The sequence below is a fragment of the Gorilla gorilla genome, chromosome 19 (genome assembly GCF_029281585.2).
Source record: "Gorilla gorilla gorilla isolate KB3781 chromosome 19, NHGRI_mGorGor1-v2.1_pri, whole genome shotgun sequence".
In the NCBI taxonomy this organism is placed as follows: Eukaryota; Metazoa; Chordata; class Mammalia; order Primates; family Hominidae; genus Gorilla; species Gorilla gorilla.
Window position 1 is genome coordinate 20,264,601 of NC_073243.2, and position 27,647 is coordinate 20,292,247.

Here is a 27,647-nt window from a genome sequence, read left to right on the forward strand (position 1 = left end):
TTCCTCACACTGTCCTCATGATCCTCTGTTCTGGCCCAGAGGGAGGTCTGGCCAGGTGGGCTGGGCAGGGCACTGTGACACCGAGCCCATCCCCCACATGACCCAGATGAAAGTCGAGAGTGTGGTGAGTACTTCCCTGTCCAGATCACCCCCCAGCCACAGTCTCCTGTGTACATCTGGATGCCTGGGGTAGCCACAAAAGGATCCGGCACCGCCCAGTGGGAGACTGAAGTGGCCACAGGGTATGAGCTGTGACCATTCCCAGGGAATTCTCCTGGCCTGATATCCACCCTGTCCCTAGAGCGCCTCATGAAGACATCCAGGTGTGGCCTGTGGGCACGTCTGCGGAACCAATTCTTCGATACCTGGGCCATGAACGATGACACTGTGCTCAAGCATCTTAGGGCCTCTACGAAGAAACTAACAAGGAAGCAAGGGGACCTGCCACCCCCAGGTGGGCTCCAGTGCCATGTCCCCTCCCGTGTCAGCCTCTGGGGCAGTCAATAGTGGGCGAGTGCCCCGGACCAGCAACCCTACTACCTGGGCCTTCCTCTTCACCTTTTCTTTCTCCTCTTCCTCCTGGACTCTAAGAAAGTACAGGAGGCCCAACGGTCCTCAGGGCAGGCACTCAGTGCGTGTATACTGGATGTGTTGTGCACGCAGGAGAGGGATGTGGGCAAGACCCTCCAACAAGCCCCCTCCCACTTTCCACGGTGTCTCGCTCTCTCCCTCACAGGGCCCTCAAAGTTACTAGATGAGCCAGACCCATTTGTGGGAGACCCCGCCCCTCCCTGCAAGCACCCACAGCCTCAGAGAGCAGCAGAGGCCCCTCACTCCTGCACGCTCCTCCAAGGTTGCCAGGACAACAAGTCTTGAGCAAGGGAGACAAGGGAATCGGGTGTCCCTGACCCACAGGGCATTCAGGGAGAGGGCACAGGCGGGACCCCGGGCCCAGAGCCAGAGCCAAGAATTCAGCCAGATGTGGGAACGGTCAGTCCTGGCATGGACTGGGCAGCCCAGGGGGGCAGAGGGTGACCCACGTCCGGGCCCAGTCACCCACTGCGGAGACAGGTCCCCATGTGAGGTGGCAAGGGGCTGGGTGACATCCAAGGCCCCTCCCACTTGAGTTCTGACTGGGGGCCATATCCCAGGCCTAACAGCCCTGGGACGAAGGTGTGTGGCAGGAAGCCCCCAGCCAGTCTGAACCCTGGGGGCAGTCCCAGGAGCCACCCACCATGCCCCAACGGCTTCCCCATGCCAGGCAGCACACACCCCTCCCTCTGGGATCAGCAGACTACAGGCATGTCATCAGTGTCAGACCACAGGGGCCACACAGAGACCCCAAGGACTCCAAAGATGCAGGCAGGTGGGGCCCAGCCCGGAAATGCTGGAGATGCTGACCATGTCTGTTTTCCTTTCAGCCAAACCCAAGCAAAGGTCCTTGGCACCCAGGCCTGTGCCGGCTTCACGTGGTGGGAAGACCCTCTGCAAGGGGTATAGGCAGGCCCCTCCAGGCCCACCAGCCCAGTTCCAGCGGCCCATTTGCTCAGCTTCCCCGCCATGGGCACCTCGTTTTTCCGCACCCTGTCCTGGTGGGGCTGTCCGGGAAGACACGTACCCTGTGGGCACTCAGGGTGTGCCCAGCCCGGCCCCGGCTCAGGGAGGACCTCAGGGTTCCTGGAGATTCTTGGAGTGGAAGTCGACGCCCCAGCTCCCAACGGACCTGGATATAGGGGGCCCTTGGTTCCCCCATTATGATTTTGAATGGAGCTGCTGGGTCCGTGCCATATCCCAGGAGGACCAGCTGGCCACCTGCTGGCAGGCTGAACACTGCAGAGGGGGTGAGGTTGGCTTTCACTGCACTGAGCCACAATGTGGGCATGGACTTCCCGGCCCTGCAGTGCACCCAGCACTGATTCCGACCGGGACACCTCCTTCGCAGCTAGGGACGAGCAGCAGTGCACTCCCACCTCAGGGCCTTGCCTCTGCCACCTCTACTTGGAAAGTTCTCAGTTCCCTCCAAGCTTCTAGAAGCATCTGGGCCAGGGCTCATGGCTGGATAATTTCCCAAGGCTTAACAACCCAAGCAGGCTTCGCATCCTCATTTTATTTTTTGTTAAACTTATGAAAATTTATTAAGAAAGCATGCAGCTTGAAAGACATGCACAGATGGAACACACCAGCCCCCAGATCACAAAGCCAACCATGCCCAGCCCCCTCCCAGCACCCCCAGCCCCACAACCAGCATTCTGAATTCTGACAACACCATGAGCCTGCCTTTGTACTTTAAACTCATGGAAGGATAACCACCTTCACGTTTTGAAATAAATGTTTCCTGTTGAAATGATTTTAGATATACAGAAATATTGTAAAGGCACTACAGTGTCCTCCTACACCTTCCATCCAGCTGCCCCTAATAATGACGTTTTGTAGTAGCATGGCCCATAAAAAGTTTAGGCCGGGTGTAGTGGCTCACACCTGTAATCCCAGTAATTTGAGAGGTCGAGGTGGGAGGTTCAGGTTCACTTGAGTCTAGAAGTCTGAGACCAGCCTGGGAAACATAGGTGGACCCTGTCTCTAGAGAAAAGTCAAAGAAATTAGCCAGGCATGGTGGCATGTGCCTATAGTCCCACCTAGTCAGGAGGCTGAGGCAGGAGGATTGCTGGAGCCCATGAGTTCCAAGAAGCAGTGAGCCATGATTGTATCACTGCACTCCAGCCTGGGTGACAGAGTGAGACAGTATCTCTTAAAAAAAACAATTAAGAAATGTAATGGGAGTACAATCCTATTAACTAAATAATAATGTGAACTATTATCTAAGGTTATTAAGGCTATAATTGTCCCATTTTCACCTAACTTCTCATACCTGTCCTAAGATCCCATCTCAGACTCACCCTCTGCCTTCAGCTCATGCCTCTTCAGCTTCCTGCAGATGGTCCAGTAAACACACACCTGGGCTGAATGGTAGAGCTGATTGCTCATACACAAGGGTAGACCTGTGGGCAGGGATTTTCAAACTTATACAGTCAATGAGTTTTCCATGGTGTTCTGGAGAGCACCCTTTGAGAAACACTTTTGACAGTGAATCTAGGCCTCAATATCCATCAGCTGCTCTAGCTTGAATTTCTTAAATTTTTTTAAGAGATAAAGTCTCACTCTGTCACCAAGGATGGAGTGCAGTGGTGCAATCATGGCTTACTGCAGTGGTCCCATAAGATTATAATACTGTATTTTTAGTTGTACCTTTTCTATGTTCTAACATGTTTAGGTACACAAATACTTACCATTGTGTTACAGTTGCCTACAGTGTTCAATACAGTAACATACTATACAGGTTTGTAGCCAAGGAGCAACAGCCTATACCATACATAGCCTAGGTTTGTGTAGGTACACTCCGTGATGTTCACACAAAGACAAAATCACCTAATGATGCATTTCTCAGAATGTAACCTCATCATTAAGCAATGCATGTACTAAAATTAACTAGATTTTAAAACTTCTGATTTAGGAATAAGATGTCTTTAAAAAAAAAAAACAGAAGCAATCGAGTGGGTGTAAATTAGATAAGAAATTAACACATTCCTATCTGTCCTTCCAGTTCACAACAAAGATATGAGTTGGCCTGAGGAGATGTCTTTTACAGCAAATAGTAGTAAAATAGATAGACAAAAGGGTAAGTCTCCAGTATTATTTTTTAAAGAGATTATTTTAAATGTATTTTTTTCTTCTCTCAACTATTAAAGTGCTAACAGCTTTTGGTTTTCTAGTTCAAAAGTAATTAGGGCCCTTCTTTTTCTTTTTTCCTGAAGCAGCATTTGATGTTGGCAAACCCACCATCAAATTATTTTCTAAATTTCTTTCTAACTCTGCAATTAAATAATTTATATGTTTTAAAAGACATGCTAGAAGAAGAATTGTTTGAATTATTTTGAAAAATCATAGCAATTAAAAAGAATAATTGCTGCTTCTGGGTTACAAATGAGCATGGATCATCACTGTTGCCAGACATACCATGAAAAGCCTTCTCTAGCATTTCAAAGACCTGCTAGAGAATTATTAGCACCATTTAGCTGATTATGAGAGTTATAAAAAATCTTTTCATTGAATATAAGTAACTGTTTGTGCCATGGCATATTACTACAGCTAAGCTTTGGTTCTCATATTGTTTGTTCCAGTTCCCACAGAAAAGGGAGCCACAGGTCTAAGCAACCTGGGAAACACATGCTTCATGAACTCAAGCATCCAGTGCGTTAGTAACACACAGCCACTGACACAGTATTTTATCTCAGGGAGACATCTTTATGAACTCAACAGGTAAACTTTCTTGAGTCACTGGCCTCTTAACCTGTGACTTTGATATAAACCCACTATCACCTAAATTTCCTCTTTTGTCACCCTGCGGGAGGAAGATTTTATCTTATTTGCCCTATTTAATATGAAATAGGCCAAGGAATACATCTCTTGTTTCAAAAAGAAAAGATATTTTGATGTGAGATGCTAGGCATCTTTGTGCCCACATGATTGTGATTTATGAGAATCTTTGGCAACAAATTTTCCTCTCAAACTTCTAGGACAAATCCCATTGGTATGAAGGGGCATATGGCTAAATGCTATGGTGATTTAGTGCAGGAACTCTGGAGTGGAACTCAGAAGAGTGTTGCCCCATTAAAGCTTCGGGTAAGCAGGTTAAAATAATATAAAAGTATTTAATTCCTAAATAGTTGTTTAATCATTTTTCTCTACTTGTTTTTTGTGTTTAGCCTTTTAGCTTAATGAACTTTTTTGGATCCTTCACTTGGTATAAACAAGAGGCCAAATTCTTTTGCTTGTTTAAATATTTGCAAAATACTACTGTATATGCAGTGGGTAGGATAAAGACCAAAGGTACACTCTAAATTTGGGATGTCATTCATTTTACTAATTTGTCAAACATCTTATATGAAGAGTAAACCTTTTTTGGTAATACTTCACTATTAGCAGTATTCTAACTGCAAGGTGGACCTCAGAGTCTTATTAATTACATCCAATCCAATACATTTTCAACATAACTAAGATAGTTATATCTGTAGAATACAAAGAAGTAGGCTGGGCGCAGGGGCTCACGCCTGTAATCTCAGCACTTTGGGAGGCCAAGGTGGGTGGATCACTTGAGGCCAGGAATTCAAGACCAGCTTGGGCAATATGGCAAAACCCTGTCTCTACTGAAAAAAAATTATCAGCCCCCCGCCTGGCCAGCTGCCCCGTCCGGGAGGGAGGTGGGGGTGTCAGCCCCCCGCCCGGCCAGCCGCCCCGTCCAGGAGGTGAGGGATGCCTCTGCCCGGCCGCCCCTCCTGGGAAGTGAGGAGCCCCTCTGCCCGGCCACCACCCCGTCTGGGAGGTGCATCCAACAGCTCATTGAGAACGGGCCATGACGACAATGGCGGTTTTGTGGAATAGAAAAGGGGGAAAGGTGGGGAAAAGATTGAGAAATCGGATGGTTGCTGTGTCTGTGTAGAAAGAAGTAGACATGGGAGACTTTTCATTTTGTTCTGTACTAAGAAAAATTCTTCTGCCTTGGGATCCTGTTGATCTATGACCTTACCCCCAACCCTGTGCTCTCTGAAACATGTGCTGTGTCCACTCAGGGTTAAATGGATTAAGGGCGGTGGGAGATGTGCTTTGTTAAACAGACGCTTGAAGGCAGCATGCTCGTCAAGAGTCATCGCCACTCCCTAATCTCAAGTACCCAGGGACACAAACACTGCGGAGGGCCGCAGGGTCCTCTGCCTAGGAAAACCAGAGACCTTTGTTCACTTGTTTATCTGCTGACCTTCCCTCCACTATTGTCCTATGACCCTGCCAAATCCCCCTCTGCGAGAAACACCCAAGAATGATCAATTAAAAAAAAAAATTAGGTAGGCATAGTGGTTAGTGGTGCATGCTTGTAATCTCAGCTACTTGGGAGGCTGAGGCACAAGAAATGCTTGAACCCGGGATGTGGGGTTTGCAATGAGCCAAGATCGCACCACTGCACTCCAGCCTGGGCAACAGAGTAAGACTCTGTCTCCAAAAAGAAAAAAAAAGTAGAAGAATGAATGAATGAAACTAATGAATATAAGTTTTATATTAATATCACATGTAGTAGATTTTGGTGAAGTTAGGATTATTCATTATTTTTAGTTAAATACAAAGCAAAAGCTTTTTATATTACAAATTATTAACTGTAACAGCTACACATTTGACTACTTACCTCTTGCCAGGCACTATTCTAATTAATTTATATCCTCTAAATAATTCTAATGCAGTTAATAAAAGTTAGGATGCAACAAGACCAGAAAATGTAATTGTTGAAGACAACATTACATTATATAAAATAATATATACACATATTATTTTATACATGCTATGTATTATTATATACACATTATTTTATGCATGTTGTGTATATATTATGTACCTATAAAATATACATATTTTATATGCATATAAAAATGTGTAAAACATTATAGAACAGGATGTCTTTCCATGTGAGCAAATGCTGTTTTAATATTTCTGTCTTAAATAACATCTATGTGCCTGAAGAACAGTTTGCTTACATGATACTGAACTGAGGACACAGTATTGGCCAAAATACTTCTCTTTTTTTTTTTTTTTTTTTTGGGTCATTTGACATTAAGATTCAAAAGATTTCATGATTATCCAAAATACATTTGTTGAAATGGAGGCAGACTAAGTACTATACTATTTATTTTCTTACAATGGCTCTGATTGGATTATAGGACATGTTCATTCCAAATTTTATGGGTAGGAAATAATGACTGTGACTTCTCTTATATTTATAGCGGACCATAGCAAAATATGCTCCCAGGTTTGATGGGTTTCAGCAACAAGACTCCCAAGAACTTCTGGCTTTTCTCTTGGACGCTCTTCATGAAGATCTCAACCGAGTCCATGAAAAGCCATATGTGGAACTGAAGGAGAGTGATGGCCGACCAGACTGGGAAGTAGCTGCAGAGGTTTGTCAGTTTTGAGTTTCTAATGTAAGCAATAGACAAAATGTTCTGGCCACAAATACATGTAGCACAACTTAAATGCAAACTAAACTATTCTGAGATCAGAATTTTACTGCAAAAATTAAGGAATTTCTATTTCTATGCTTAATTGTTATGTGATAATGCCAAAACAAAAATACCTTTAATGAATATAGAAAACTGTTGCCATTTCACATTGTAAACTTTATGGGACTGGATGTAGGAATAATTATCCAGTGGAATTTAAAGAGTCCCCGTAATTGCTAAAGTAATGCATACAGTGACCAATAGGCATGCTTTATACTTATTAATGGACAAATAACTTTAATATTTACCATTGTTACCTTGATAAGAACAAATGAAAAATAGGATTTTCCATCTCAATTTATTATTTTATGTTAAATGAAGAGTAAGGATTATATTCTTTACTTTTAAATCCAATATATTTAACCAGTTTCTGTGAATTTATATAGAAATGCCTCTCTTTTGGATTTTGAGAGAAAATTCTCATCTTTTTTATTGCTAGGCCTGGGACAACCATCTAAGAAGAAATAGATCAATTGTTGTGGATTTGTTCCATGGGCAGCTAAGATCTCAAGTCAAATGCAAGACATGTGGGCATATAAGTGTCCGATTTGACCCTTTCAATTTTTTGTCTTTGCCACTACCAATGGACAGTTACATGGACTTAGAAATAACAGGTAGGTCACAAAGTTCTGAAAAATTACTTGATTCCATTAAATTTACTTTATTTTATTATTATTATTTTTTTTGAGACGGAGTCTCGCTCTGTCGCCCAGGCTGGAGTGCAGTGGCGCGATCTCGGCTCACTGCAAGCTCCGCCTCCCGGGTTCACGCCATTCTCCTGCCTCAGCCTCCCGCGTAGCTAGGACTACAGGCGCCCGCCACCACGCCCGGCTAATTTTTTGTATTTTTTAGTAGAGACGGGGTTTCACTGTGTTAGCCAGGATGGTCTCGATCTCCTGACCTCGTGATCTGCCTGCCTCGGCCTCCCAAAGTGCTGGGATTACAGGCGTGAGCCACCGCGCCCGGCCTAAATTTACTTTATTTAAATAGCCTGGATTTGTAAGCATAGTTATTTGTTTACAAATAAAGACTGGTAGTCAGCATATTATAATCAAGCAACCTAATTTTAGGCATGACTTGAGGTTTGAAAGATGTAGATTGGGGCATGTTTTTTTGGTTTCAAATATGCCAGCAACTCTCTTTAAAACCCTGCAAAGCCACTCATACTTTTATGTCAGATGAACACCAAAAAAATACTGATTTCACTTAATATTATCCCTAAGTACCATCTGTTTTAGTGTTTACACATAAAATAAAAATTCTAGGCTGAAATATTTGCTATTATATTTACAGGTCAGATATATCTGTACACAGCATTTAAGGCTTTCAATGAAACCTGCATTTTACTGATAAAAGATCTTTTCTCTTTACTAGTCATTAAGTTAGATGGTACTACCCCTGTACGGTATGGACTAAGACTGAATATGGATGAAAAGTACACAGGTTTAAAAAAACAGCTGAGGGATCTCTGTGGACTTAATTCAGAACAAATCCTACTAGCAGAAGTACATGATTCCAACATAAAGGTAATGTTAACTACTCTAAGAAACTTTTGATTCTATCCTTCAAAGATGACATTTTTCTCAATTATGATGATCAGTTGTTAGGTTATGTGACCAAGAGAGATACTAAAACATAACGAAAACTGAACAACAACAAAAAATGCCAAGTTTTCCAACCCAGAAACTTAAAAGAGTTTTCTACCAGAATAAAGGGATAATACTGATGGTGGTATTTTTGAAGAAGGGAAATATGTAAGGCTGCCTATATGGAGTGTTTTAGCTGTGTCACTATAGTATAGGTTTCCTCCAAAGACTGCTGCTGTTACACTTCACAGTTCTTCTATATTACCACTGTTACTAGAATTCTTCCTAGGTTAAAGCATTTTATGTATTTATGAATATATATACTTGGTCTTTTAACACACTAAGAAATTAAGAGTAAAGACAAATTGACACCAATCATGTCTTTCTACAAACCAGCTGGGGAAACAAATAATCTAATAAATATATTGCTTACTCTAAATTAAGCTCCTGCAACTGGTATTATTTATATTCATCTTTGGGATTTCTGAACACACTCTCACCTCATTGACATTTTCTTAATAGGAAATGCAACAATGGCGTCTCTGAGGGTTGGAATTTAGATCCCTGAGACAAAGGACAAAACTGAAGAAGTCAGTCATATACAACACACTTCTTCCTGTGAAAAGAGATAATAGTTCAACAACTGAGATTAGTTTTCAGTTATTTTTATCAAGCATTCATCCTTTATGTAGTTGAAAAATTATTCAATCATCTCATTGGTTTTATGGATGAAAGGACCTAAGACATTCTTTTGAAATACATTAGAGAGAGAACTTTTCCTTTTTATCTGAAACATCTCCCCCTTCTCATCTTGCTGCTGTTTCTGTAGAATTTTCCTCAGGACAACCAAAAAGTACAACTCTCAGTGAGCGGATTTTTGTGTGCATTTGAAATTCCTGTCCCTGCATCTCCAATTTCAGCTTCTAGTCCAACACAGATAGGTAAGATAGAACTAGAACTCCTTCTCATGACTGCACCTTTAAATATTTGTCTAAGAGTTGTCATCTTTTTTATATTTGTTCATGCTGAGGATGTTATAGCAGAAGAACTTTGGAACTCAAGGGAAACCTTACTGATTATTCCATATTTTTTCGATGAGAAACCTAAAATTTAGAGAACCCAAGTGACTTCAGTTAGGTAGTTGTTAGCTAATATACTCTTGGAATTCAGATCTCTTTGAACTTTTATCTAATACTAACATGGCAACAGCTAGTATGAGAGGAACATACTACCAGAAAATATAAACAACAGATATAGCTAGAAAGAAATCCAATATTATATGTAATTTAATGTGATCACTCACTGAGTCTTTTAGCCACTAGTATGCTTTGTCTATTCTTTATATTACTTACAATTAGGTTAATTAGGCTAATTCCCCAACTATAAAGGGCTTTATGAGGCTCCCTTCATTGACGTGTAGTAGGTAGATAGTCCTGACGGTGAGTTGGTGGATGATCTAATTTTAGTTTTAATTTAGAGTATCACTGTCTAATAGAATTCTGCAGTGGTGGAAACTTCTGTGATCTTTGCCATCCAATACAGTATCCACCAGTCACGTGGACTGTTAAGAGCTCGAGATGTGGCTAGTGTGACTGAGAATAATGCATTTTTAATTTTTATTTTATTTTATTTATTTATTTGGAGAAAGGGTCTCACTCTGTCACCCAGCCTGGAGTGCAGTGGCATCATCTTGGCTCACTGCAGCCTCTGCCTTATGGGCTGAAGCAATCCTCCCACCTCAGCCTCCCAAGAAGCTGGGACTACAAATGTGTACCACCATGCCCAGCTATGGTGTATCTTTTGTAGAGATGGGTTTTCACCATGTTGCCTAGGCTGGTCACTAGCTCCTGGGCTCAAGGGATCTGCTACTTCAGTCCCCTAAAGTGCTAGGATTACAAATGTTAGCTGCCTCATCCAGCCTAATTTAAATTTTAAATGCAACATCTGGGTAGAGGTTACTGTATTGGACGGTGTCTTCAAAGGCGAACAGAAGGAAAAGAAAACAAGTGGTAGAACTGTTTGTGTGCTACAACATGGTGCTGATACAGGTTTCTGCAAAAATTCTGCTTAATAGTTTCCAGCAGTTACTCTTTCCTTTTCATTTGGTCAAAAGTGTGAGTTAGGGAAGTAAAACTGGAAATTAAAATCTTCCAATAAATCTAGATTTATTTATACTATGATTTCTCCCTGCCCTGTGTTAAGAGACTACACTGTCTCTGGTCCTCAGGATACTTGAGAAAAGAGCAAAGATGAAAATACCACAAGCTTATGATGCTGTGCTTATCTTTGAATTTGTAGATTTCTCCTCTTCACCATCTACAAATGGAATGTTCACCCTAACTACCAATGGGGACCTACCCAAACCAATATTCATCCCCAATGGAATGCCAAACACTGTTGTGCCATGTGGAACTGAGAAGAACTTCACAAATGGAATGGTTAATGGTCACATGCCATCTCTTCCTGACAGCCCCTTTACAGGTTACATCATTGCAGTCCACCGAAAAATGGTTAGTTAAATGTTAGGCAACTCACTGCCAGTCTTGCTAGTGTTATTTGTGAAATAGCCATTTTCTGTCTTTGCAACATCATTGAATACATTTTCTTCTCTTTTTTCTTTAATTTTTAAAAATTTAATACTTTTACAAATTTTATTTTTTTACTTTTCTATCCTGTCCTCAAAATCTGTTGCTATGAATGCATTTTCAATGTATTATATATGCTAATATAAGTGATCAGAGCCAGGATTTAGTATTATTCATGATGGCTAATGTATGAAATGACATTCCTCATCCGTATATTAAGAGGCAACAGGATAGTCAGCACATCTGAGTACTACTTTCTTTAAAAATTTGTGTCTCCTGGCCAGGTGCAGTGGCTCACACCTGTAATCCCAACACTTTGGGAGGCTGAAGCAGGTGGATCACCTGAGGTCAGGAGTTCGAGAACAGCCTGGCCAACATGGTGAAACCCCATCTCTACTAAAAATACAAAAATTAGCTGGGCATGGTGGCATGTGCCTGTAGTTTCAGCTACTTGAGAGGCTGAGGCAGGAGAACTGCTTGAACCCAGGAGGCAGAGGTTGCAGTGAGCGAAGATTGTGCCACAGCACTCCAGCCTGGGTGGTAAAGCGAGACTTCATCTCAAAAAAAAAAAACCAAAAACAAAAACAAAGTATCTCCTAAGCCAGACATGTTTAGGAGGATCCCTTGAGGACAGGATTTTGAAGCTATAATATGCTATGATGCTCACACCTGTAAATAACCACTCAACTCCAACCTGGGCAATAAGTGAGACCTTGTCTCTAAAAAAATTAGAAAAAAACAAAAACCATCACACACAAAATTTATGTTTCCTGTGTGTTTATGTAGGTATGTACATCTTCACTGCCACATAAATGCGGATGGCTTTGGAAAAGTTTTTTGTTTTGGGTTTTGTTTTTTTTTTCTTAGAGGACACAAGTGTTCTTGGGCAAAATCAAGTTGTGCATAATTCCTTTATTGACAGTCTAATATATAACTATTGCATTAAAGGTTGACTCTTTGGTAAAAAAGAAAAAGGAAGGTTTGAAAACTGTGGTCAGTGGATAATTGTTAAAGAGGTAGTCTTCGGGTATAGTGGCAACTCGGTAGAGTAGAAAGGGCACTGAACTAGGAATTTAGCAACCTATGTTTTAGTTCTAATTCTGCCACTAGATAGCTGATTGAGCTCTTTGGACTTTAGTGTCCTAATTTTATAAAGGAAAGGAAAGGCCGGGTGCAGTGGCTCATGCCTGTAATCCCAGCACTTTGGGAGGCTGAGACAGGTGGATCATGAGGTCAAGAGTTCGAGACCAGCCTGGCCAATATGGTGAAACCCCGTCTCTATTAAAAATACAACAATCAGCCAGGCATGGTGGCACACAACTGTAGTCCCAGCTACTCAGGAGGCTGAGGCAGGAGAATCGCTTGAACCTGGGAGGTGGAGGTTGCTGTGAGCTGAGATTGTGCCATTGCACTCCAACCTGGGCAACAAGAGCAAAACTCCATCTAAAAAAAAAAATAAATAAATAAATAAATAAAATAAAGGAAATTAGGGCTTCTAGATCAAGTAAATTGATTGTATAGCAGCAACAAGAGAAAATGAAATTGTAAAAAAGGTACTACTGTATTGGTTTCTTAGGACTGTTATAACAAACTACCATAAATTTGGTGGCTTTAAACAACAGAAATATATATATATATATATATATATTTTTTTTTTTTTTGATGGAGTCTCGCTCTGTCACCCAGGCTGGAGTGCAGTGGTGCAATCTCGGTTCACTGCAGCCTCCACCTCCTGGGTTCAAGCAATTCTCCTGCCTCAGCCTCCCGAGTAGCTAGGACTACAGGCACACGCCACCATGCCTGGCTAATTTTTGTATTTTTAGTAGAGATGGGGTTTCACCATGTTGGCCAGGATGGTCTTGATCTCCTGACCTCGTGATCTGCCTGCCTCGCCCTCCCAAAGTGCTGGGTTTACAGGTGTGAACCACTGCACCCAGCCCAGAAATTTATTCTTTCACCTTCTGGAGGCCAGAAGTCTGAAACCAAGGTTTCAGTAGGGTGGGGGCTTCCTCCAAAGGTTCTAGGAGAGAATGCTTTCTTGTCTCTTCTAACCTCTGGTGGCTCCAGGCATTCTTTGGCTTGTGACTACATAACTGCAATCCCTGCCTCTTCACATGGCCTTCTCCTTCTCTCTGTCTTTCTCTGGTAAGGATACTTATCACTGAATTTAGGGCCCACCAAGATAATCCAGGATGATCTCATCTTGACATCCTCAACTTAATTATATCTACAAACATCCTTTTACCAAATTAGGTCACATTTACTGGTTCCAGGGGTTAGAACATGGATATACTGTTTTAGGGATGACCATTCAACTCAACTACAGATATTATTTATCTTAGCATCAAAAAAATTAAATGCTGAGAAAAAAATTAAGTACCTAGGAATAAACTTTAAAAATGACACATAAGACATCTATATAGAAAATAAAATATTGATAGAAATTAAAGACTTAAATATTGGAAGGAATAAACCATGTTCATGGATTAGAAGACTCAATATTTTAAGATGTCAGTTCTCTACAAACTAATCTACAGATGACTTAATGCACAATCCCAATAAAAATGCAAAGTCTGCGTGTGTGTGTGTGTGTGTGTGTGTGGTGTGTGAGTTGATAAGCTGATTCTCATATGTGGAAATACAAAGCACCAGGAATAGCCAAGATACTCTTGAAGAAGAATAAGGTATGAGGATATCATCAAGATTGGATATCATCCAGATATCAAGATTTATTTCACAAAGATATGATACTTAAAATAATGTCATAGTGGTACAAGAAAAGACAAATAGACCACTGGGATAGAATAGAGAGCCCAGAAACCAGTTCACAAATGTATGAACACCTGATTTGTAACAAAGAGAACATTGCAGGGTGGTGAGAGAAAGTTTTCTCAGCAAGTGGTGCTGGGACAATTAGATATCCATATGAAACTTGGCACCTACCTTTCGCCACAATTTCAGGTGGTCTGTAAAGCTAAATTTGAAAGCAAAACAATGAAACAGCCCTTGGAAGATAATAATGGTGAATTCATTCCTGACATTACGCATATAAAGAAAAGATTAAATTGGACTTCATTAAAATTGATAACTTGGCTGGGTGCGGTGGCTCATGCCTATAATTCCAGCACTTTGAGAGGCCGAGATGAGACGGACGGGTCACAAGGTCAGGAGTCCAAGACCAGTCTGGCCAATATGGTGAAACTCCGTCTCTACTAAAAATACAAAAATTAACTGGGCATGGTGGTGGGTGCATGTAGTCCCAGCTACTTGGGAGGCTGAGGCAGGAGAATCGCTTGAACCCCAGAGGCAGAGGCTGCAGTGGGCTGAGATTACACCATTGCATTCCAGCCTGGGCAACAGAGCGAGACTCCGTCTCAAAAAAAAAAAAAAAAAGTGATCAACAACACTAGTAATCAGTGAAATGTAAATTAAAACAATATTATGATATCAGTGCACTCACCTGAACAGGTAAAATTAAACAGACTGACAGGGTTGCTAAGTAGAGCAACAGGAACTCTCATACCATGCTGATGAGAATATAAATTAATACAACTACTTTGTAATACAATTTTCTAGTTAAAGATAAGCAGTTCTACCTGTAGGTATCCACCCAAAAGATATGTGTACCAGGAGAGATGCACAAGAATATTCATAGCAGCATTATCTATAGTAGCCCCAAAATGAAAACATTACATGTCCATTAGTTGTAGAAGGGATTGGGAAGTTGAGATATATTAAGATAAAAGAACATTATACAGGAATGAAAATGAATGGATTTGTAGTTATATCCAGTATAAATGAATCTCGTAAACCTAATGTTGATGGAAAGAAGCCAGACAAAAAAGAATTAGGGTAGGCACAGTGGCTCACACCCGTAATCTCAGCATTTTGGGAGGCTGAGGTGGGCCGATTGCTTGAGCCCAGGAGTTTAAGACCAGCCTGGGCAACATGGTGAAACCCCATCTCTACAGAAAATACAGAAATTAGCCAGTGTGATGCCACACACCTGTAGTCCCAGCTACTCAGGAGGCTGAGGCAAGAGAATCTCTCAAGCCCAGAAAGTGGAGGTTGCAGCAAGCTGAGATCACACCGCTATGCTCCAGCCTCGATGACAGAGCTAGACCCTGTTTCAAAAAACAAACAAAAAAAATGAATTAAGTAATTCTATTTATAAATATAAAAACTTTTAAAACAGGGAAAATGAAATCTAGTGTTTATTTACTTCTGCATAGGATATAAAACTGTAAAGGAAAGCAAGAAAGTGATTACTGTAACATTTAGAATAATAGCTACCTTTGTGAGGAAGGGAGAATTTGTGATTTGGAGGAAGCAAATGGGAGGCTTTTGAGTGCTCACTATATTCTGTTTCTTAAACCTAGTGATAATGGAAAGCTAGTTGCTTTGTGATAATTATTTGAAATGTACTTTTTTTTGTTTTTGCAATGGAGTTTCGCTCTTGTTGCCCAGGCTGGAGTGCAGTGGCATGATCTCAACTCACCGCAACCTCCGCCTCCTGTGTTCAAGTGATTCTCCTGCCTCGGCCTCCCGAGTAGCTGGGATTACAGGCATGCGCCACCACGCCCGGCTAATTTTGTATTTTTAGTAGAGACAGGGTCTCTCTATGTTGGTTAGGTTGGTCTTGAACTCCCGACCTCAGGTGATCCACCCACCTTGGCCTCCCAAAGTGCTGGAATTACAGGCATGAGCCACCGCATCCAGCCAGAAATGTACCCTTTTACCTCTGATTTTTACTTTTCTCTGAATTAGTAGCCGTTGGCTTAAAGTTCCTTTCTTTTTCTTTTTTTTTTGAGACAGATTCTTGCTGTTGTTGCCCAGGCTGGAGTGCAATGGCACGATCTCGGCTCACTGTACTCTCTGCCTCCTGGGTTCAAGTGATTCTCCTGCCTCAGCCTCCGAAGTAGCTGGGACTACAGGCGCGTGCCACCATGCCCAGATAATTTATGTATTTTTAGTAGAGACAGGGTTTCACCATATTGGCCAGGCTGGTCTCGCACTCCTGACCTCATGATCTGCCTGCCTCGGCCTCCCGAAGTGCTGGGATTATAGGCATGAGCCATTGCACCTGGCCCTGGCTTGAAGTTTCTAACCATGTTAATAACTGGGAGTAGAATTTATCTCAGTAGTAACTGAGAAAGTATGGGCCCTAGGGCACTAGGAGAAATTCCTTAATGAGAGGATGAAAATTGTGTGGGTTTAGCTATGTTTTAAAATTTTGTGAAATATTTGTACTGAACTCTGTCTGGATTTCTCTGGGTCTCATAATAATAGTAACATATGAAATAGGGTCTTAAAATTATGTATTTAAGCTTAAATGAAAATGGCAAAATAAAATGCTTAATAATCTGAATAAAGAAGGGTCTTTTTACTTAGAAACTAGCTAACTTAACCCTTAGTGAGTTGATAAGTTGTTGATTTAGCTTTTCTAATTACTCAATAAATACCAAACTTCTTAGAGAATTAAATGTTCAAAGGTTCAGCAGCTTTGGATAACCTTGAACTCCCACCAACCATTCCATTATACTAAATGTTTATTAAACAGCCATTTCCAGGATAATTCTGTGCAGTATCTCTATATTAAGGAATATCATAAATATCTCTTTAACATACTCAAAGCAAATTTTTAAAATTTTTACCTTACTTTTATCCTATCCTGTATTTAAAAAACAAACAAACAAAAAAGATTAAAATCACTTAACTGCTTTTAGGAAGGTGGATAAGCTTGTTACAAAATAGAATTACTAGGTTTCACAAATCTCCAAAACTTTGGGAATTGCCACTCCAACAACCACTATCGACAGTTTATCCCTAGAAAACTATAGTTGAGATAGTCTTTTTTTGTTCCCCCCCACTGGCATCTTTTCATTTCTTTTTCTGAGACAGGTCTCACTCTACCTTCCAGGCTGGAATGTAGTGGCACGATCACAGCTCACTGTACCCTCAACTTGCCAGACTCAAGCAATCCTCCCACCTCAGCCTCCTGTATAGGTGGGACTACAGACACATGCCACCATGCCCAGCTAATTGTATTTATTTCTTTATAGAGATGGGGTCTCCCTACATTGCCCATTCTGATCTCAAACTCCTGGGATCAAGAGATCCTCTTGCCTCAGCCTCCCAAAGTGCTGGGATTACAGGCGTGAGCTACCACACACAGCTTACTGGCATATTTTCTGGAGAAAGAAAGAGTCTCAATTGTTTAAAAGCCTTTAGCTATGAAGCAATTACTAGTTTTTACATGTGATTCAGTATATGTGAGAAATGTTTATCAGAGAAAACTCTGGTTTGAATATATTAATTGCTGAAACCCAAGTTTGATAGAATAGGCAACAACTCTAAAACTGGCAATACCTCAGCGCTTTTAATGACTCCACTGTAACCGTTCTCTTTGTGTCAATAAAGATGGTTTTATAAACATAGAGAAGAATGTGATAGTGACTAATTTGAAATGGTGATAATGCCTATCATTGGCAGAGTTAGAAGAACTAAAGGGAGGAATCAGAGGCCTGTCTTCTCAACTCTCTATTCTCGTTTGTACATACAGATGAGGACAGAACTGTATTTCCTGTCACCTCAGGAGAATCGCCCCAGCCTCTTTGGAATGCCATTGATTGTTCCATGCACTGTGCATACCCGGAAGAAAGACCTATATGATGCGGTTTGGATTCAAGTGTCCTGGTTAGCAAGACCACTCCCACCTCAGGAAGCTAGTAGTCATGCCCAGGATCGGTGAGTTCAGGGGATCCATCTAAACCTGTGGTTTCCAAACTCTAGAAAAATAATTTATATGAATTCTACATGACTGATAGGGCCCAGCCCATGCCAAGTTTGGCACCCAGCCAAAATAAGTTATTTAAATAATTATTTAAAGTATTTATTTTAAATAAATACTTTATTTTGGAAGAACCACTCAGAGAGCATACAATTCAACCATTTGGCTTGATATTTGGAGTAGGAGGGACGATACAGCTTCCTTTTGCCAAATATTCTAGTGTCTAATAATCCTTCCATTCTCTAATCTTTTGCCTGGATTCGTCCTGCTAATGCTTCAAGTAATATCCTTGTCTTCTGTGTTGCAGAAGTAGAGAGTATGAATTCACCAGGAAATGTGTATAATCTCAGTCCTCTGAAATTCAGAATGAGAGCGACTGCATACATGAACTCTGAAAAGTCTCATGATACAAAAAATAATTCTGTTGGATTATTTCCATACCATGTCATTCTTTTTTCTTTTTCCCTTACCATGTCATTTTAATGTGAAGTAATTTCATAAATCTAGATAAAAATAATTAACATTTTCTGTTTTCTTTCCCTTTTTCCTACCACTGTTCTATTTGATTAGTAAATGCATTTACTCTGAATAATTTTTTGGGATTGTGATGATGTCTTATTTTTATCTCAATCAAATTGTAGATCATTTTCTTTTCTTTCTTTTTTTTTTTCTTTTCTTTATTACAGAGTTTTGCTCTTGTTGCCCAGGTTGGAGTGCAATGGCACGATCCTGGCTCACTGCAACCTCCACCTCCCGGGTTCAAACGATTCTCCTGCCTCAGCCTCCTGAGTAGCTGGGACACAGGCATGCACCACCATGCCTGGCTAATTTTGTTTTTTTGGTAGAGATGGGGTTTCTCCATGTTGGTCAGGCTGGTCTCAAATTCCCAACCTCAGGTGATCCGCCTGCCTCAGCCTCCCAAAGTGCGGGGATTACAGGCGTGAGCCACCTCACCCAGCCTGTAGATCATTTTCTTGCCATCATGGTACAAATAAGAGTTCTGTTTTATGGTAACTAAAAAAAGTTCTTTACTTATTTGTTATGATGTGGGGTCTTTTGATGATTAGGGTAGGGCTTAGGATAAATACATCTTTTTTTTTTTTTTTGAGACATTCTTAATTTGTCACCCAGGCTGGAATGCAGTGGTGTGATTTTGGTTCACTGCAAACTCCGCCTCCAGGTTCAAGTGATTTTCATGCCTCAGACACCTGAGTAGCTGGGATTACAGATGCTCGCAACCACACCCAGCTAATTTTTGTATTTTTAGTAGAGACTGGGTTTCACCATGTTGGCCAGGCTGATCTCAAACTCCTGGCCTCAACTGATCCATCTACCTCAGCCTCCCAAAGTACTGGTATTACAGGTGTGAGCCACCACACCTGGCCAGATTTAAATTTAAAGATTTAAATAAATCTTTACTTAAATAAGTTATTTATTTATTTTTATTTTGTATTTTTTTGAGACGGAGTCTCGCTCTGTCACCCAGGCTGGAGTGCAGTGGTGTGATCTTGGCTCAACGCAACCTCCACCTCCCGGGTTCAAGCGATTCTCCTGCCTCAGCCTCCTGAGTCGCTGGGATTACAGGTGCCTGCCACCATGCCTGGCTAGTTTTTGTATTTTTAGTACAGGCAGGGTTTCACCAGGTTGGCCAGGCTGGTCTCAAACTCCTGATCTCAAGTCATCTGCCTGCCTCAGCCTCCCAAAGTGCTGGGATTACAGGCATGAGCCATCGCGCCCAGCCAAAATAAGTTATTTAAATAATTATTTAAAGTATTTAAGATTTAAATAAATCGTAAAGGAAAACTGCAAATAATAGATAAGCAGTTTAGTTAATGAATGTTTTGTTTAGTAAAGATGAAAGTTGGACAAGATTACATTTGAAGTGAAGTAATTGAATTAAAAAGCTTCTAGATGTGGGCTTTTCCCAGGACTTGCTAATGAATTGGATGTGGAGTATAAGGAAAGAGGAATCCAGGCTGACTTCTTTTTTCTGGGGCGGGGGGTGCGGGATGGAGTCTTGCTCTGTCGCCAGGCTGGAGTGCAGTGGCATGATCTCAGCTCACTGCACCTCTGCCTCCCAGGTTCAAGCAATTCTTCTGCCTCAGCCTCCCGAGTAGCTGGGAGTACATGTGCACACCACCACACTCGGCTAATTTTTGTATTTTTAGTAGAGACAGGGTTTCACCATGTTGGCCAGGATGGTTTCGATCTCCTGACCTCATGATCCCACCTCAGCCTCCCGAAGTGGTGGAATTACAGGCATGAGCCACTGCACCCGGCCCAGGCTGGCTTTTTACCCTGAACAATTGTTTGTGAATGGTGGTACCATTTAATGGAAAAAGGAAAACTGGAGAAGGAGCAGATTTTGGCAAGAAAAGACAGGAATCAAGTTAAATTCAAGAAGTCTATTATATATTCAAGTGTGAAATTCACTTGAATGTCCTCTGCTGGAGATATAAACATAGATGTCATCAACAAATAGGTGGTATTTAAAGCCCTGAGACCAGATGATTAACATTTAGAGAGTGAGATTTAAATAGAGAAGATTCCCATGATCTATACATGAACTCTGAACTGAGTTCATAGGCATTCCGACATTTAGAGATTGAAAAGGGAAAAAGAAGCATCAAAAGAGATCGAGGCTGGGTGCAGTGGCTCATGCCTGTAGTCCCAGCACTTCAGGAGGCCGAGGTGGGAGGATCACTTGACGCCAGGAGTTCAAGACCAACCTGCCCAACATGGCAAAACCCCGTCTCTACTAAAAATGCAAAAATTAGCCGGGCATGGTAGTACGTGCCTGTAATCCCAGATACTTGGGTGGCTGAGGCACGAGAATCACTTCAACCCTGGAGGTGGAAGTTGCAGTGAGCTGAGATCACACCACTGTACTCCAGCCTGGGTGACAGAGCAAGACTCTGTCTCAAAAGAGAGAGAGAGAGAGAGGGAGAGGGGGAGAGAGAGAGAGAGAGAGGGAGGGAGAGAGAGAGAGAGAGAGAGATTGAGAAGCAGCAGCCCTTAATGTAAGAAGAAAACCAGGAGTTAAGTGAAGGAAGTACTTCAAGAAAGGAGTGATAGTTGTTTCAAATGCTACAGAGGACTGGGAATTGCCCACTGGATTTGATAAAATGGTCTTTGGTGATCTTTGTGAAAGCTATTTTAGTATAGATAAAGGAGTAGAGATTAGAGTGGGTTAAAGAGAGAACGGTCCTTTGGACGTTAAAAAAGATAGCCAGGCATGGTAGCTCTCACCTGATTCTAGTGGTACTTGGTAAAGTTATGGATGAAATAAGAGTGGCCTGGAGTTGATGATTTTTATAGTTCTGTAAAGAATACATGGGGTATTTCATTGCATAGTTCTCAACTTCTTGAGTGTTTATGTCAATAAATTTGAAATTTTAGATTAAATGGACAAAATCCTGGAATTAAGGGTCTATGTAGAAGAGTGATTATTTTCAGGGACAGTGGGTAAAGAGGCAAGTGAGGATTTCAGGGCAGCGATTGGAGGTTTCTCTTGGGTGAAAGAATCATTAGAATAGGGATGTTTGAATAAGTAGTAAGTAACCCAAAAAGATAGGAGGTTGTGGTTGCAAAGTAGGATACCGGGAATTGAGATTTTGGAGGTAGAAAAGTTTGTATTCACAAGGTCTAGAATATGACATTTGGAGAGGGTTTACATATGGGGTGGAGGAAGTTATTGTTGGAAGAGAGAAGACCAAGTTACTGTTGTATTAATTGCATTGATGCTGATGTCACCAAGAATAATAATAGAAGTGGTGGAGAAAAAACACAGTGAACTAGGTGCTGCAATCTGTAGTGAGTAAAGAAGATATGTACCTTCCAAGGAGGAATAGCAGGTGGCATAATTCAGTAGCACATGCTACAAAGAAGCTGGAATGTTTTAGAAAAGGAAGGAAGAAGAGATCATGTACAAGTGGCATAGGAATAAGGAAGAGATCTATTTTACCTCCAGGTTCTGGAATGTATGAGAATAAAAAGTTCAGAGGGTAGGGTGTGGTGACTCAAGCCTGTAATCCCAGCACTTTAGGAGGCTGAGGCAGGAGGATCACTTGAGCCCAGGAGTTCAAGACCAGGCTGGACAACATGGCAAAATGCTGTCTTTACAAAAAATGTAAAAATTAGCCAGGTATGGTGGTGCATGCCTGTAATCCTAGCTACTTGGGAGGCTGATGTGGGAGGATCACCTGAGCCCAGAAAGGTGGAGGCTGCTATGAGCCATAATCATGCCACTGCACTCCAGCCTGGGCAACAGAGTGATACCCCGTCTCAAAAAAAAAAAAAAAAAAAAAAAGGAAAAAGTCTGCAGGGGGAGCAGGATTCTCAAGAAAGCCAGGCTTCGTTCAGTTAGAGCAAAAAGTTAAAAGAAATTTTTAGAAGAGAAGTGTTGCACAGCTTTCTATGAGAGTGCTACTTGATTGTTTTATCCCATAATTTTGATTCCTCACTTATTGCTGGCCTGAGTTGGACATGGTACTAGACAGTACAGGCTATCAATGATCATTCACTGGATGAGTTATGCAGAAAGATGGGAACTCCTATGCCAGATGTGATTCTCACTTTTGCCCTTACAGTGACTCTTTATCATGGTTTCATTACCTTCAATAGCCCATGTAATAACCACTATCATTTGCCAGATGAGCTGTAAAGTATGCCACTCTTACGTTATATTCCTTGCATTGCTTCCTTCTCCCCCACCCCCAGCTTTATTGAACTATAATTGACAAGTAGGAATTGTATATATATCTAAGGCATACAGCTTATATTTCGATAATATGTATAAATTGTTGCACTGCTCCTTGTTAGGGCAAGGATGAGTAAATTTTTTTAAAAGTTGGAAAATTCACAAGGCCATCTTGACATAATCATTGGCAGTTAAAAGAAGTTACTCCATGGTGTATATGTGCCACATTTTCTTAATCCAGTCTATCGTTGTTGGACATTTGGCTTGGTTCCAAGTCTTTGCTATTGTGAATAGTGCTGCAATAAACATACATGTGCATGTGTCTTTCTAGCAGCATGATTTATAATCCTTTGGGTATATACCCAGTAATGGGATTGCTGGGTCTAATGATATTTCTAGTTCTAGATCCCTGAGGAATCGCCACACTGACTTCCACAATGGTTGAGCTAGTTTACAGTCCCACCAACAGTGTAAAAGTGTTCCTATTTCTCCACATCCTCTCCAGCACCTGTTGTTTCCTGACTTTTTAATGATCACCATTCTAACTCGTGTGAGATGGGTGCAGCACACCAACATGGCACATGTACACATATGTAACTAACCTGCATGTTGTGCACATGTACCCTAAAGCTTAAAGTATAATAAAAAAAAGAAGTTACTCCAAAAATGGTATGTAGCTTATAACTCTGAGTAGTTAAGGCAGTACTTAGCATGTACCACATCAGCGATTCTGATTAAAGAAGACTTCTAAATATACAGCTTTCTGCAATGTGTCAGTGTTCTTGTCACAGAAAGATCTAATTATTTTAGTTTAATGTGAATTAAATCCTCTGATAGAATTAAGGATAGAATGAAGGATAATTGGTATTTGATTTCATGATTAGCTTATCTTGTAAAATTTTCGTGGGCCCCATGGACTCCCTTAGAGACATCTGGCAGTCGTATGTCTACCCTTCTGTAAGCCCAGATAGAGGATGGGAAGCCAGAGTGTATTTGGTACTGGGCTGCAGCTAATGGATTAGGGTAAGTAACATTGAGCTGTCAACATGAGCATACTGCTGTGGCAAATGCCCCTTCCTAGGATTACTTCAAGAGAAGATGAAAAGGAGTTGGACCTCGAACCAGAAATGCTTCTTACACTCTTTTTGTTCTCTTCTGTTTCAGTGATAACTGTATGGGCTATCAATATCCATTTACTCTACGAGTTGTGCAGAAAGATGGGAACTCCTGTGCTTGGTGCCCACAGTATAGGTAAAGTGACCTGCAAAAGAATTACTTTAGCAGAATCTCAGCTTTAAATATTATACAATTTTCCTAAGATTTCCAATTTTGAGAAGTAAATAGTGAATAATGAGAAACTTAAGAATTGTGGCTGGGCACCGTGGCTTAGGCCTGTAATCCCATCACTTTGGGAAGCTGAGGCGGGTGGATCACCTGAGATCAGGAGTTTGAGACCAGCCTAACCTGGTAAAACCCCATCTCTACTAAAAATACAAAAATTAGTGGGGCATGGTGGTGCGTGCCTGTAATCCCAGCTACTTGGGAGACTGAGGCAGGAGAATCACTTGAACCCAGGAGGCGGAGACTGCAGTGAGCCAAGGTTGCGCCACTGCACTCCAGCCTGGGCAACAAGAGTGAAACTCTGTCTCAAAAAAAGTTTTTCACTTCCTTTTGAGGTCAATAGGTAAGTTTTGCTTTTGAGACTTAGCTGGTTTTATAAACTACAGTCCATACCAAATTCATAACTTGTGATAAACATTTATTACTCTATAAATTCACCTCTCCTTTTTTGTTTTGTTTTGTTTTGTTTTGTTTTGAGATAGAGTCTCGCTGTGTCACCCAGGCTGGGGTGCAGTGGCTCAATCTTGGCTCACTGCAACCTCTGCCTCCCAGGTTCAAGCAATTCTCCTGCCTCGGCCTCCCGAGTAGCTGGGACTACAGTTGCACACCACCGTACCCAGCTAATTTTTGCATTTTTAGTAGGAATGGGGTTTCGCCATGTTAAACTGGTCTCGAACTCCTGACCTTAGGTGATCCACCCACCTCAGCCCCCCAAAGTGCTGGGATTACAGGCATGAGACACCATGCCCAGCCTCTGTAAACTTTTATATGCATTTATTTAATCTGCCATTTTACAAACAAGGAGCTAGGTGTTATACCAGATAAATTGTCCTACCTCAGAGCATTAAATAACTGAATTTGGAATTTCTTGCATGCTGTAGTATCTCAGACAGCCAATTCCCATGTCATTTATTTGCCATAAAGTTCACATCTTCCTGTGATTAACAGATGGTTATCAAGTACTTTGTAAAAATAAAGACTTGAAAAGTGAAAAGCATGATTCCCTGAAATGATAATAATTATTAATAAGTATCCTTACATTTATCAGAGTCTGAAGTTAGAAGCCCATGACAAATTGTGAGGCCCAAGAGGAAAGCAGAAAAGTAGGAAGGGAGAATATTTTTTATTAAGAAAATTTAAATTCCTTCATAATTATTTCTTCTTCTGCGGATCTTTCCCCCCTTTTTAGATTTTGCAGAGGCTGTAAAATTGATTGTGGGGAAGACAGAGCTTTCATTGGAAATGCCTATATTGCTGTGGATTGGCACCCCACAGCCCTTCACCTTCGCTATCAAACATCCCAGGAAAGGGTAAGTATTTAGGGCCACCGTAAAATGGTGGTTTTTATATGGGAAATTTCCCCCAGTGTAACTATTATGCCATTTCTGTTTTAGACAATTTAAAAACAACCAGAAAAACCTTCATTGGCATCCTCTATGGCACCTAATACATTGACATGTTTGCTTGAGCTTTTTCATTTTCCAGCTTCTGGAGTTCATTGTATTGGGGCATTGTCTTTGTCCATTTTGTGTTGCTATAACAGAGTACGTGAGGCTGGTAACTTACAAAGAAAAGAGGTTTACTTAGCTTACTACTATTCGGCAGCCTGGGAAGTTCAAGGACATGGTCCTGGCTTCTGGCAAAGACTTCTGTGCTGCATCATAACATGGCAGAGAAGAGCAAAGGAGAACAGACACAGGCAAGAGGGAGGACCAAACAGGAGGAAGATCCTCGCTTTCTAACAGCCCGCTCTCTTGGAAACTAAGTTCTCAGAAGAGAACTCACTACTGCAAGAATGGCACCAACCATTTATGAGAGTTTCACCCCTATGACCCAAACACCTCCTACTAGGCCCCACCTCCTAACAACGCCACATTGGGAATCAAATTTCAACATGCATTTTGGTGGAGACAAATAAACCATATCCAAACTATAGCAGGCATTAAATTTCAAAAATATTAATAAGTGAATCTTGAAACAAAACTGTGTCTGGCCATGACATATCAATAAGCATCTCTCTGTTAAATATTATTGAAGTTGCAGCATTTGGTAACCACAATTACTTAGTTCAAATGTGTCCCAGGGCTGTAGCTGCTCCCTTTAATAGGCAGAGTGATCAGAACAGTTAGAGAAAGGATTGAAATGTTTCCATTTTGGGTACCTAAGAGCACATCTCAATGGCCGCTCTTCACACTTCACATTCTTCTATTGTTGCTGTCTGGCCACAGCAATTTTTAAATTTTGAAAATGTTGCTTCAGAAATAATTTTAATTCCATACCTAAAAATGTTTGCCTCAGGCAGTTTTTAACCAACCAAATATTATTTGAAAGCTAAAGACATTAAGAATCTGATGGAGAGGTAAAAGCAACAGAGTCAAAGGAGTTCCTTAAGTCACATGAGGAATTGTAGTGGTTTTTGCATTTTTATGGCTCTTGATAGTTGGAAATTTCCTTTACTAGTTTTTAAAGCATTCCCTTTGGATAAGTTAATAACGGTAACTGACTTTTCTGTCTTGTTATGCTATGGAGGACTGGGGAAACTACCAATTCTAGACCTAGTTTCCTATTTAGATCCCAAAATATGCCCCACACACCGAGGCTCCTGGGAGCCCTTTCTAGCCAGGAGTAAGTATAATTTGTGGATACTTGTCAAATGAAAGATCACTAGGCTAAAGCTAAAGAAAGCTGAAGAGAAACTAATGTTCTAGATCATGCTCACTAGCAAGGAGGGAAAATTTTACGAGTTGATAGATTCATAAATCTTTGTTAGCACAAAATCTGACAGGGCATTATTCTGACAAGACATTACTGTCAATGATGATAAATTATTTGGCTCTATAAATCTCTTCCCCTTTTTAACAAATCCAGTGTGCAATCGGAAAAGCTCTTTAGGACATCCTGCTTATAGGAAACGGCCTACGTGACCTGTTAAATCTTACCCTACTTCCACTTTCAGTGATGCACTTAGGATACCATGGAAACGAAGGGCTGTTGATGCCTTGCTAGGGAGTGGGGCCATATGCCTAATCTGGGCTCCACTACATGTAGGGTTTCTGCATGTGCTTAGAAAGTCATGTAGACAAAAGAGATACTGTGGTTTAAATTGGGATTATTGCCCATATGCTTTATATTTTTTATTCCAGTGATTTCCCTTTTAGGAATTTATCTGAGGGGAGAATACTCTGTAATTACTCCATAATTTGCAGGCAAATATCATCATAGCATTTTTTAGGAGAGTAAAAAGTTATTAACAACTTATATTTGTCTCACATTAGAGGAATGGTTAAATAAAGCATGGTGTATTCATTGGATAAAATATAATGCAGTTGTTGAAAATGATTACTAGGAGTTTTTGCTAACATATATGGGAACATGCTTATGATATGTGAACATTGTTTTAAAAACAAGACATAAAGTTGCATATACTGGAAATAATACCTTCAATATTGAAAAAAATACTATTTAGGAAAAAGGACAGAAGAAAATCTGCCAATATTTTGACAGTGGGTTGCCTTTGTATTAAGAATATAACAGGATTCCCTGCCTTTT

General features: G+C 41.1%; 1 protein-coding gene across 2 annotated transcripts in view; it reads left to right on the forward strand.

Moving 5' to 3' along the window:
* Positions 1–27,647, forward strand: part of USP6 (ubiquitin specific peptidase 6) — a 51,125-nt gene that overhangs the window by 10,722 nt on the left and 12,756 nt on the right. For both annotated transcript variants that reach the window (XM_031003420.3, XM_063700547.1), the window contains 13 exons: positions 302–454; positions 1,422–1,841; positions 3,599–3,673; positions 4,176–4,314; positions 4,572–4,677; positions 6,822–6,995; positions 7,537–7,711; positions 8,472–8,623; positions 9,513–9,624; positions 10,982–11,193; positions 17,831–18,015; positions 23,922–24,008; positions 25,288–25,408. In XM_031003420.3, the coding sequence (XP_030859280.3) occupies positions 302–454; positions 1,422–1,841; positions 3,599–3,673; positions 4,176–4,314; positions 4,572–4,677; positions 6,822–6,995; positions 7,537–7,711; positions 8,472–8,623; positions 9,513–9,624; positions 10,982–11,193; positions 17,831–18,015; positions 23,922–24,008; positions 25,288–25,408 (2,111 nt within the window). The remainder of the gene's footprint in view (positions 1–301; positions 455–1,421; positions 1,842–3,598; positions 3,674–4,175; positions 4,315–4,571; positions 4,678–6,821; positions 6,996–7,536; positions 7,712–8,471; positions 8,624–9,512; positions 9,625–10,981; positions 11,194–17,830; positions 18,016–23,921; positions 24,009–25,287; positions 25,409–27,647) is intronic.